Source organism: Miscanthus floridulus, chromosome 7, assembly GCF_019320115.1.
Source record: "Miscanthus floridulus cultivar M001 chromosome 7, ASM1932011v1, whole genome shotgun sequence".
In the NCBI taxonomy this organism is placed as follows: domain Eukaryota; kingdom Viridiplantae; phylum Streptophyta; class Magnoliopsida; order Poales; family Poaceae; genus Miscanthus; species Miscanthus floridulus.
This window is the reverse complement of record NC_089586.1, coordinates 84,052,361-84,065,192: the sequence shown is the minus strand read 5'-3', so window position 1 is coordinate 84,065,192 and position 12,832 is coordinate 84,052,361. Positions and strand designations below refer to the sequence as shown.

Genomic DNA, 12,832 nt, shown 5'->3' with positions numbered 1-12,832 from the left:
ATCACGGGAAAAAAAAATCAAACTTAGACACTAGAGCGCACGTCAGATATTCTAATGTACTGCTACTGCTAGCCATTAGGCACGGACCGATTGAATCAGGCACGGACCGGCCCACCCAGTCCAGTACAACCAACAACGTTAACGCGCTCTGTTCAAACTTCAAACCGGCCCATCCACCACTTTTGGCGCCGACGGCGGCGGCGGCGGCAGCAGCTTGACGAAGCGCTTCCAGTACCAGTGGCGCGCCCACACCTCGCGGAGTGACTCGATGGGCACGCCCTTGGTCTCCGGCAGGAAGAAGAAGATGAACGCGGTCATGACCACTACCCAGCCCGCGTTGTACGTGAAGGCGCCGTACTTGAAGCTGCAGAGCATGTTGAGGAAGGACTGCGTCTGCACGAAGGTGAGCGCCAGCGAGATGGCCTCGCTCATCCCCTGCCCCGCCGACCTCACCTCCAGCGGGTAGATCTCGCTGGGGATGATCCACTTGAGCAGGCCCCACGACACGCCGAAGCCGGCCGTGAACAGGCACACCAGCGCCACCACCGCCACGGCGTACGGCCGCGGCATCGCCTTTTCGCCGTCGGTGCCCAGCTGGGCGCCGAAGATCCACGCCATGGCCACCAGGCACGCCAGTAGGATGGCCCCGCCCACCATGAACAGCGACCGCCGCCCGACGCGGTCCACGGCCACCGCGGCGACGGCGATGGACACCAGTCTCACCACGTCGGTGATGATGGACCCCAGGATCGCCTTCTGGCTCGTGAACCCGATGGTGTAGAAGAGCAGCGGCATGAAGAGCGTCACCACGATCATGCCCGTCAGCTCGAAGAACACCGGGATGGCGATGGCCATCACCAGGTGCGGGCGGTACTCCCGCTGGACGATGCGCCGGAACGCGCCGGACTCGTACCGCCGGTCCACCTCCGCAGGTACACCGGCGCAGACTGGTTCGTGAACCCTACGGCGAAGCCCAGGAGGACGCGGCCGATGACGAGCATAGCCACGTTGACGGCGGTGCAGTTGAGCACGGAGCCGACGAAGAAGAGCGAGGCCCCGATGAGCATCGAGTTCCTCCGCCCAATCTTCTTGGTGATGTGGCCGGCGACCAGGCAGGCGAACATGCCGGCGAGGTACAGCGACGAGACAAATGTGGTGAGCAGCTGGCTGTCGAAGATGCAGTACTCGTCCTGCGTCGCGTTGTTCATCTTCTCCAAGATGTCGGGGAAGAAAGCCTTCAGGAACGACTCCATCTGCGTCAACCCACCTGAAAATTTCACCATCGCGTTCTCAATTAAGCATGCTAAATCACTTGATCATCAAGTGGTATGCAAAACAGTTCATAACGGTCTGCGATCGTACTGATTACATTTCACCGATCATGTACGTAGTGCCAAATTAAGGTATCATCTCTTAGAAGTGAAGAAAAAAAATTCTTATGCATGTTAAATAAGGTTTCAAATAGCGAGCTAAACTATTCAGCAACGGTGAAGAAGCTTAAAAAACTCTATAGCAGGATATAATAGTATCTTTTTATTTAAGTGATTTTACTAGAAACATGAGAATGAGAATTCTCAATTAGTTATGTACACAAACATAGTAGTACGAAATTTCTATGAACACAAATACACAAACACATATGGAAACCTCTAGATAATAAATACTCCACAACCATTCATTCAATCAATCAATATACTCACGAATATGATCAATAAATTCAAAATTCAACAATTATTTATTATTTTATTAAATCACTAGGTAGTGTGCCCTAACGTTGATACGGGACAACTAAACTTTTATACTAAAAATACATGGATCGCATGATAAAATAACAATATTGTGAAATTAAATACCCGTGCTAATGCAATGGCGACCTTCGATAGTACAAATCAAACATTCAAAAGAAAATATATGCATCGGTAACAAAACGTATAGTGCTCGTGTTAAAACCACAGCGGCATTTCAGATATGCTTATGAAAACAACCAAACAAAGACACAAGAGATGAAGGGGCACGGGTGATTAAGGAATTAAAAATAATAACAACCGGCAAGGAATCAAACATGAGCGGATTATGTCAATTTTTACTGAAAATCAAACATTAGCCGACTATTACTCAAGAAATAGAGTACCAATGCATTCTTTTAGTGGAACTGTGCATATGAAGGGGATAAAAAGAAGTATCCATCTCATATATGGTCGAGAGATAAAGCTCTAATAAAATAAATCCCACGGCCAAACCAAAATAGAATCAAAGCAATTCAAACATCTGTAAACTGGTACTAACGAGGATTCCAGTACAGATTCCTTGTTGGTTTGGCCAAAAGTCCAGCTTTTAGCCGCCAGATATGCATACATCTTTTAACTCAGATATGCATCCATCTTTGATTATGAAAGCGTACAGTATCTCAAAACACTTTCCAAGAAAAAAACAGATCATGTGTTCCCTGCCCAAGATGTTGTTCTGGCTTTAATTTCCTTGCTAGGAGGCTTAGAATATAAGGACCAACAGGCAGCAGCAACCAAAGCGCTGCAAAAATGCTAAATCATAATTAACCAAGGGGACTTAGAACTGAGTACATTACTAATTGTGTGATTTGCAAGACCATGGGGAATCATCAGTGTCCTAGAAAGATTGTTATGAACAGGGAGAGCCTAAGAGTGCCGAGCTGATTGGTGAAGCCCATAGCAAACAACCCTGGTTTCCTTGCCCTGAAGCAGATTGAAGGTGTAAGGAGATCTCTCACACGATTTCAGCCACAGCCAAACAAGGTGTTCCTGAACTCCAATGACCTGTTGCATAACCTCCACTACCTGAATGTGTCGAGCAAGAAGAAGAAATGATGTTAGCACTTTCTCGTCTTGTTCTGAGCTATAGAGGAAGAGGCACAATCCTACCAGTGCAAGTTAATAACTGCAAGGGTGTATAGAACAAGCAGAAAACTGACACTTTCATATCTTGAGCAATAATTCCAAAAAAAAATACTCATGCAAGATATAACAACAAACAATTGAACCTATTACCCTATTATTGTAAGGACAATAGCCCATAGACACTTTCGTCCAAAATCTCCTTTCATCCTCATATACTGATATGAAGCATTAGTGCCAAATGAAACTGTCGTCTTTATATTAGATAGTTACCAGTGTTATCTGCTAAAGATGAGTCTCTGGCCTATGTACAAAACATGTTAAAAGGAAAACTAATAGCTAAATATGGAATGCATTATCCGGTCAACCCAGGTAAAGAATATGTAAACCTCCCTTGTTCTTCTCGATCGAAAATTCCTACTCAAATAACTTGTTTTAGTTAGACCATCGCAGACAAAAAGATACTCCCAGAACAAACATTATTGAAGGCATCAAACATCGAAAGACAAACAGGTTTAACTGGTCCAACTTCTTATTTTTCCAAATTATCATCTAAAATATTCTGGTTGTTGGAAATTTCTAAAAACAAAATACCATCGTGCCGCCGTCGAACAGGGTGGGCCGGCAGAGGCACGCGTATATTAAGGAAAGCACAAATGTTCGGACCAAAGACCTGCATGGAGAGATAGAGGGATCGGCTTTTGGACTGAAACCAAGTGAAAGCATCATTTTTTTCAAAGCACAAGAAAACAAACAATGGGCTCTCTTTTAGGATCCCGTAATCTTGAGCAGCTTTGACCGACCTTTCATATGTTTGCTTTATTGCATCCCTCTTCAATCCAACAGAAAAAAGAGAGAAATCAGAAGGCATCACAACTGGAAAGCAGAAGGGGAAATGCCAATGGCAGTAGTCAGGAGCAGCAGAGTTTACTTGAATTTTATTCTCAAAATCCTTCACTGACAACTGCATCAAATTAAACTCTAGATTATATATATATATATATATATAAGGATTTCATCCTACAAATACTTGTCATCAAAGTTGTGTCAAGTCTAGGTGCTCAGTGATGATAGACATGAAAAATGGTGCTACAAAATTGTTTTACTATCATCTGACATGTGAATGGATTTATGGAACTATACAAATAAAGTCAGTTCCTGCAAGAACATACCAAACAATAAATTTAAAAAATAGAACACTCTATGCGGCCACAAGGTCAGGAAAACTGGAAAATGTATAGTATATCGCCCATGCTAACACTACGGCGATATCTGGTAATACAAATCAAACAACCAAAAATATTTCAATTTGATAAAAATGGAATGGACATATATGTTACAAAGGTTACCTGCTATTATTCTTAGCCCCCATGGACTCAAGACACGAATCACAAAACAAAGCAAATTTCCCACTGCGGAGTGTGCAAGATAAAGCAATTAAGCAAGCTGAGCAAAGTATGGATGAGGGGAGGAATAACAAACTTTTGCAGGCTTTGCATCTGAATGTTCTCTTCTGAGGTGTTGGGTCTTTTGCCTTCCGTATTGCAGACCGCAACATGTCTAATGTAGCATTTTGTGCCTTCCGTATTGCAGACCGCAACATGTCTAATGTAGCATTTGTCCATGCCCTCAATACATCATGCAGACTATTTCCATTTTCCAGCAAAAAGTAGTCGGATGGGTGCTTTTTGGTACTCCTAGCATGTACCTCAAATTAGTAAGGTGAAACAACCTACAACTCATGTTCCATTGGTTCAATCCTCAAAGCTCGGATAAATAGGTGGTGATTTTGGAGGAGAGGAGAAAACTCACTTTTCGGCCTTTGCATGAAGAGCATGAGCACAGTATGCCGATGGCTTTGATAACTCACCAAAGTACTGCTTGCTGAAATAAGATGAGAAATAGATCCCTGGTCAAATTTACAGTAACAACGATACTGACCACAGAATAAGACATGAAAAATGCAAGTGCATGGTATGATATCTTGGCCTCCAAAATAGCAAATAGAGATCACATCTCATGTTCACCATAATGCGTCATGTTTTTCTTTTTTTTATGCCGAAAAGATAATACAGGTGCAGTAGGCCATGCTCATGTCGCAGAGGTGCCGAAAAGACAATACAAGTGCACTGTAGGCTCAATTGGGCTCCTGGAAATGAACAGAACGGGAAGAATTAAAAGGGCATGCAATTTTCATATCTCGCAGATTAATAAATTTGTCAAAAACCCAACTCCATGGCAGTTCCCAGGGATAGATACACTAAACCTAATCTCCCTGCTCATCCTACACAAGAAACAATGCAAACAACTACTGCAATGGGTGGTGGCTTTCCATTCTTGGCTAATAAGCACACAAATTAAAAGATACGACCACCATGTTTGAAGTAAAAATGCTATCACGGACAAGAAAACAAATTGGCAAAATTAAACAAGCACCTCCGCAGATGAATCGTCAGGAAATTAATAATTTGCCACGCTTGGAATAATTTCTGGTACTATGTAGTAATAATCTTTTGTTAGCACGCCTCAAATTTTGGAAACGGATTTGAATCCGACGAAGAGAGAAATCGAAAAGATTAGTTCAATGATGAGTAGCACGAATAACACGTACATGCCAGCACAAGCACCACTCAGGCATGTACCTGGATGGGCAGCACGTCCATGTCGGCCCAGAGCGCGACAATGGGCGGGCGGCCAGTGCCAAGCGTGGCGACGACGCCGGTGCACGTGACCAGGTGGCGAAACCCGACACCCAGGGCGTCCAGCTCATCGCGGGTGAGGCGCGCGTAGGAGGAGAGCTTCACGTCGAGGTCGCCCTCCAGCTTGCGCGCCTCACGCCGCAGCTCCTCCCACTCGGACTCCTGCAACTCCAGCGCCACGGCCGCATCCGACGATGACGACATCATCTCCGGCTCCGACACCGGCACCGACGAAGCGCGAGATCCAATCCGGCGAGGGGTCCGGGGTCGCTTGTGACGTGAAGAAGAAGTGCGGAAAGTGGGGAATACCTCTGATCTGGATCCGGCCGCGGGGCCATGCCGTCGTGGGGAGCTTTGGACTCGCATGGAGGGTGGGCACGGCCGGCATCACGGCCAGCTCCAGGCGGGCGCGGGCTGCGTCGCGGCGAGCTGCGGGCGGGTGCGGCGGCGGCGTGGCCAACTGCGGGTGGGCGACGATGGGGAGGCGGGCGGAGGAATCACAGGAGCGGTTTCCTTTTGTGCGGCGTGGACTCGCGGTGATCGTAGGGGAAGGCAGACCGAGGGAGCGACGGGTGCGGGATTGCAGGCGTGGGCAGACGGACAAACCAAAACAAATGTCGCACCAAAAAAATATCCACGTTTTGTTCTTTTTAGTTGTAGGAGATTTATGTCTCAGTTAGGACTTAGGAGTAGCCGAGCTAAAATTCGCAATAAGCAAAACAACAGTGCTTAGTGGATCTAAAGTATCAATAGTAGCAATAGTGGAACAATTAGTAATATGTAGAAGGTACCTTTTTAAAAAGCTATGATGACACTATAAGGGTCTATCTAGAACTTATGTCAACTTGAATCGCTAAAAATATTCTCTTCGATAAGTGTTTTTCACCCTCTTCATAATGATTCCGCCCCCACCCCTGGTTTCATTCCATCCAACGAGATCCAAGGGGCTAACAATTAACTCCTATTTTTGAATACCAATTATTAGAAGGGCTAAACACAGGCCAATTGTGGGCTAATAAGGGTGGTTAGAGAGAGCTCATATTTAACCCATTTTTACAAGATGGACAATTTTTTTTAGCTTGTGATCCAAACCGCCACTAAGTTGGATCTCTGGTTAAGAGGAGTTAGATCCGATGATCCAATGTCCAAGTCGAAGGAGACTCCAGATTAAGCAACCAATAATCTCATCTATTATTTATATGATATAAGGCCCTGATGTGTCAACATATCTAGAAAGTTTACTGAAGTCGGTATGAAAAGGTGCACTAACAATCCTATTGTGAATTTAGTGCATCCCAGACCATGAGACCAACGTAAAAGCGCGCCTCTGTAGCCATCATTGCGTGCACTCACGCAAAAGTATTGGAGCATATTATGTTGAGGCGTGTTCGGCTGGCTTATTCTGCTGGCTGGGCCACTCAGCGGGGCACTGTTCACGTTCTGCCAGAACAGTATTTTTCTCTCACAACAATCAGCTGGAATAGTATTTTTCAGTCCTGTCGAACAGGCCCAACATCGCGTGTCCTTTTCTTTTCCTAATATAAGAAAACAGAATGGGCAAACGATTGAGGAATGAACTTTGGAGCTTGCATATGCGCGCGTGCTGCGCTAGTCGGATTTTTTCTTCCTTTTTTTCTCTTTACCATGAAAACTTGAGACGATGACCGGAGTGCACGACCGTGACTCGTGAAAGAAGGAAGGACCCCATTGCTTATGCTGGAGATGGTGACACTTGGCAGTTGCATATAATATCCCTCGTGGGCCCCTTGTCTCATATATATCTTGGTGTGTTTGCATTATGCGTTATTTTTCGTTCTACACAGGCACACAGCACCATGCTGTCTGATGTGTGCTTATGCCTGTAGCTTTGGATTTTATTATAGGGTACGTGTGTGGAGCTGCCACTCAAACACCTATTATTGCAACAGTTGCAAGCAAGTGGAAGCTTCGTAATTATATAAGGACATGCAGCATGGCAGATCACACCTCTGGGTTGGATGTGATGTGAATGTTGGGATTGGGAGTGGGAGTCATCCACCACACGTCCACGTGGGCAAGGCAACAAATTAAGATATTGTTGGAATGTGTATGCATTCATCTCAATCCGTATGTGTGGAAGTGGATTAAAGTGAAATTAAACTAAATTTTATTTCAATCCACTTCAACATATGTGATTTGAAGTGGACGTAGATCCACGTACATATATCACAACAAGACCTAAAGGAAGCGAAGCAGCCGCCTCGGTGTGCATCATCCTCTTGACTCTTGAAGTCTTGAGAGCCTTAACCACAGCACACGTGCGATGTGAGTCTCCTTGCAGGGTATTGGTTCACACCCTCTGACTTTGTGGCAAAGCAACAAAGAGTCAAAGACGTAGGCCTACAGCTGCTAGCGGAGCAGGACAGCAAGACATTACTCCCTCCTACATACGACAGCAAGGCAGAGTATTGGTGCACGACCGAGAATGACAGGGCCTTGGTTGCCCTCCGTCAATACCATCCATCGTGATGCCTTGAGCACTCACGAGGAGCATGTCCTCAGGTGGAAGAACGGAACCTCCGTGGCCCGTTCCCTTGGATGTTGGATCCTTCGTCAACTAGCTAGCTAGCCGAACAAGAAGCTGGGGACAAATAAAGCTCGGTCGTTTGCCTCCATCAGGTATCCATTGGACCTATCGCTCTCGCCTCTCGATCGGCAAATATAAACTAGCCGGACGCCGGACGCCGGACGCGGACGACAAGCAGCTGTGCAGATAAAGCTCGCTCCGCGATTTGCCGCTAGCTTCGAATGAAATCGAATTCTTTAGCTTTAAAACGTCGCAGGTGTCTGGTCATCAGGCTCGTCTGGGAGATCATCTTGAATAATCGAATCGACATGTGAGACCGGCCACTTCATGAACTATGGGCCAAACTGTGCCGCAAAACAAGGAATAATATATATAGGAGATGCAACGCATGAATGAACAAGTAAAAGAGCAAGAGAAGTAGAGAGCGAGGTTAAGATCGATCACAGCTCGTGTATGTACGTAGATCCAGCGGACCAATCGACGAACCAAACCAAACGGCAGCAGCTAGCACTGACCTGTGATGCTGATGTCGTAGCCGAAGATGAGCCCGCCGGAGGCCGCCATCAGGCAGCTCATCACCATCGTGAAGGTGATCTCGCTGCTGTAGCCAGCGCCGGCGCTGCTCAACGTGACTACTCCCCCGCCGTGCATCTTCCCTTGTCGTCGTCCTAGCTCTGGCAACCTGGTCGACGGCCGGTCGGTCGTCGGTCAGCTCGAATTTTGATCGACTAGGAGCAAGCAAGCAAGCCTAGCTGCTGTGCTAGTGCCCCTCTCATACCAAATCAGCCAGCAGTAATAATCCTCGATCGTATACAATCGTTTCAGCTCCAGCCGAACATGTTTATAGCTTATATATGCTCACCAATCCCCTTCTTTTTCGCCTTTTTCTATTCCAATTGATTGGTGTAGCAGCCGACTGCGCCGCCCACAGTCGGTACTCAGGACTGGTAGTTCAGTACTGAAAGCAAGAAAGAGAGTCACAGGTGAAAGCATCTAGACCCTTAGTTGGGTTTCGGTGATTAATGACAATACAAGATTACTATGACTAACGTGTGTTTTGCAGAGATAATTAAGTTAGGTCATGGTAATGGAGATCAATTGGGCAATCAAGGTTGTCATGCCCCTACGATGGAAATCGTTTCGGTTTTTAAAGGATGGATGACAAGGTTAAGGATGACTAGTTCTAAGTGTCGATTGGAGTTGGAGAGACACTTATAGTAGTTTAGGACTTTGTTTTTCCTTTAGCTGTACTATTAAGGGGGTATGGACGGATAGTTTGACCTAGGTGAGTCTAGTGAGTTAGGTATGATGCACACTTGTTAAAACTAGCTCTAGGTAGCTCCTACGAATGCCTAAGATCCATTGGAGCAAACTTCATTCACATATGATCGAGAGTTGGAAGTGAATGGAGGGTCAAATGCTGATCGGACGCTGGCTCCGGTGCGACCGGACGCTGGCCGCAGGGTCCGGTCAGTTCATTTGATTAAGCAGACTACGTTCGGTGCGACCGGACGCTGGAGAGGTTAAGTGACCGGACGCTGGAGAAGGGAATCTGCGACCGGATGCGTCTGGTAAGTACTGACCGGACCCTGGGGGTTCAGCGTCCGGTCGAGTACAGTAAGGTTCCAGTAAGGGTTTAATGCGACCGGACGCGTTCGGTCAGTGGTGATTGGACGCTGCCAGCTTCCCGTCAACACATTATCACTAGAATGCGGGTTGAACTGACCGGAGCGTCCGGTCACCCCACAGAAGCTCATAACGGTTCGTTTTTCAGGCTGCCTTATAAATGGAAGCTCCACTCGTGTGTGGAGTCACTTTTGCTCATTCCAACAGCTGAGAAACACGTTTGTGAGTACCAAGAAGAGCAAGGTCCTAGTGAGGTGATTGAGATTTGAGAATCCAAGAGAGTAGCCTCATTAGTGAATCAAGAGTAGCCAAGTGTGCATCCATCTTCTCATTAGGCTTCGAGTGGTCAAGTGAGAGTTCATGCTTGTTACTCTTGGTGATCGCCATCACCTAGATGGCTTGGTGGTGATTGGGAGCTTGGTGATCACCCGGCGGAGCTTGTGGGTGACCCAACTCAAGTTGTGAGCGGCTTTGGGTGATTCGCCACGACGGAGTGTCGAAGAATCAACTCGTAGAGAGCACTTGATCCTTGCGCGGATCAAGGGGGAGCTACACCCTTGCGCGGGTGCTCCAACGAGGACTAGTGGGGAGTGGCGACTCTCCGATACCTCGGCAAAATATCGCTGTGTTGCTCTCTCTCTATTTACTTTGAGCATTTACTTTGAGCAATTCAATACTTGTCTTTACATTCATAGAATTGCCATGCTAGAGTAAGTTTGTAACATAGGTTGCAAGTCCTTTGTGCGTTAGAGTAATAGAAACACTTTTCTAGGCACAAGGGGTTAATTGGGCTAACCGTAGAATTTGATTATTGCAAGAAAATTTAGAATTAGCCCAATTCACCCCCTCTTAGGCATTTTGATCTTTCAACAGGAATCTTACTGGGATAGACTTCAGTTACAAATACTTTATATGCTTTTTCTTTCTCAATTTATATTTTTTCCATTTGCCCCGCGCGCCTTCATATATACTCTATCTATCCCAAAAATAAGTGTCGCTACGGTATTCATGCTGGTCAAACTTTTATAAATTTAATTACATTTATAAAAAATATTAGCAACATTTGTATTTCTATATAAGTTTAAATGAAAATAGATTCAACGACCTATCTAACAATACTAATTATGTAAGTGCTAATATTTTCTTCTATATATTTGGTCAACGTTAAAAGTGTGTTTGACTCCTCGGAAAGCGAGAGCGACACTTATTTTGGGACTGAGGGAGTATGTGTTTAATCTTAAACTCTCTCATATATTTTACTAGAATCATATATTGTACTAAAAGGATACCCCGTACGTTGTTGCAGGAATCACGGATGATTTTAAATAAAACTCTACTACTTATGTTTACTTATATTAACAAATAAATATCATGATATATGTTAGTGGATGGTGTACCATGATGACGTGAACAATTAAATATACATGCTAGTGGATGACGTGCATGCTTGAATGAAGATATAATTGTATATGCTAGTGAGTTGTTATAATCATGTGCCAGTGGATATTGACGTGGACAGCTTACACGGTGAAACAGAATTCTAGTGGGGATTGAAAAATATAAGATATATAGATATAAATATAGATTTAAAAGCTACGATTCGGTCACCCTTTTGGTTATGTAAACTTATCTTTTTTTTTATTTGAAAAGCCTAACACAAATCAACGGTCAGCAAAATTCAAAAGGGAAATTTAGTACCGAGAAGTACCACGGGTACCTGTAACAAAGGTCATCTTCTTAACATCATCGGTCAAGTCGTACGGTTTTACTCTCATCCATATTATTGTTATCTCTTCATACTCCATTTAGAAGAGTTTGCGCATTCATTGAATAATCATATAAGTGGAGTGTGTACTCTTTGATGTGGACTACCGACGACGTTTTCCATAAAATTATGGCAAGAATACTTGACGGACACATTCTAACTATCCACATGCATGAAACGAGTGATTTTCTAGTGCCTATAAGCACTAAAATATGCGAGTCCCTTGTTCTAGCTTCAGTAGAGTATCATGCATTCTTCTCTCAATAAGAGGGACTTGGTAAAGTCTGCACATGACTGACGACTAGCTGAGGGTAAAGAATGACAGTAAGACAGTGTAACTGAAGTTTCTTTAGATGCTGTTGCTGAGCACATAGAAAGGGGACTTTGAGACTTCAAACTTGGTTTGTTCGATTTGATAACCGATATCCTGTGCTGCCATCATCATTTGTAGAAGTCGAATGTACTTGGACATAAGATATTTCTATGGATAGTCAGCTCATAGCAAAATAATGTCCACCAATAAGTAATGTTCACATCAACACACTTACTCATGGCTGTCACAATTCACAAAACTAAGATATTTTGCTTTATGGGGATTTATTAATGCCTTTTGTCAGAGATTAGGAATCGGAGTTTTTTTTGTTGACAGAGCTAATATATAAGCTCTCTCCTATAAATATTGTTGGATCTTTGTTGTATAACGATTTTATTACGTGCGTCCATCATCTCGGCTAAGTGCAAGGAATCACTACCTACTCGTCTTGCCCAAAAGTAAGCATATATAGCCTGTTTGGTTGGCTGGTTCGTATAGTTGCTGATTCGTGAAGAAGTACTGCTGGCTGGTTTGTGTGAGAGAAAAATATTGTTCCGGCTGGAAATTTACGATCATTTATGACAAGCCACAGCCAAATGAACAGGCTGATACTAAATCATTAGTAACATATCAAAAGTACGGTATCTTCTTTGCCCATTTCTCTTTTTAGATTTAATTCCTGACATCATTTGAAAGAAAATTTAGAGAACAAGACTAGATTCTCGCAGCAGCGGCTAGCTATTTCAGATGGCTGCCACGTCAGCATATAATATATATATATATATATATATATATATATATACTTATAATAGAGCTCTATCCTTTTCTGCATTTCAATCAACTACATAATTTCAGTTTTCAATGTTTTTCTCTTTATTTATATTGATTTTGCTACATCATTTAAGAAATAACATATAAACCTTTTCCACAGCAGCTCAACTAGTTGACAGTTTAACTCTGGTTTTCAGTCCCGTCATGTAAACTGTCCCAGCT

At 44.3% G+C, this 12,832-nt stretch overlaps 1 protein-coding gene across 1 annotated transcript; it reads right to left on the bottom strand.

Moving 5' to 3' along the window:
• Window positions 1-8,866, bottom strand: LOC136467207 (uncharacterized). Its single transcript, XM_066465806.1, has 7 exons — window positions 8,651-8,866; window positions 4,683-4,754; window positions 4,353-4,567; window positions 4,220-4,282; window positions 3,465-3,746; window positions 2,747-2,813; window positions 1-1,267 (listed from the first exon to the last, which is right to left on the bottom strand). Exons 3-7 carry the CDS (start codon window positions 4,471-4,473, stop codon window positions 160-162), a joined length of 1,641 nt encoding a protein of 546 aa, XP_066321903.1. The 5' UTR covers window positions 4,474-4,567; window positions 4,683-4,754; window positions 8,651-8,866; the 3' UTR covers window positions 1-159.
• Window positions 8,867-12,832: the final 3,966 nt, after the last annotated feature.

Bases quoted from the DNA above. Each gene is read 5' to 3' on its own strand.
- LOC136467207 (XM_066465806.1), bottom strand. From the start codon at position 4,473: ATGTTGCGGTCTGCAATACGGAAGGCACAAAATGCTACATTAGACATG. The intron at 4,283-4,352 runs GTTTGTTATTCC...CACACTCCGCAG, and splicing joins CAGATGCAAAGCCTGCAAAA to TGGGAAATTTGCTTTGTTTT. The intron at 2,814-3,464 runs GTATTTTGTTTT...CGACACATTCAG, and splicing joins TGTTCGACGGCGGCACGATG to GTAGTGGAGGTTATGCAACA.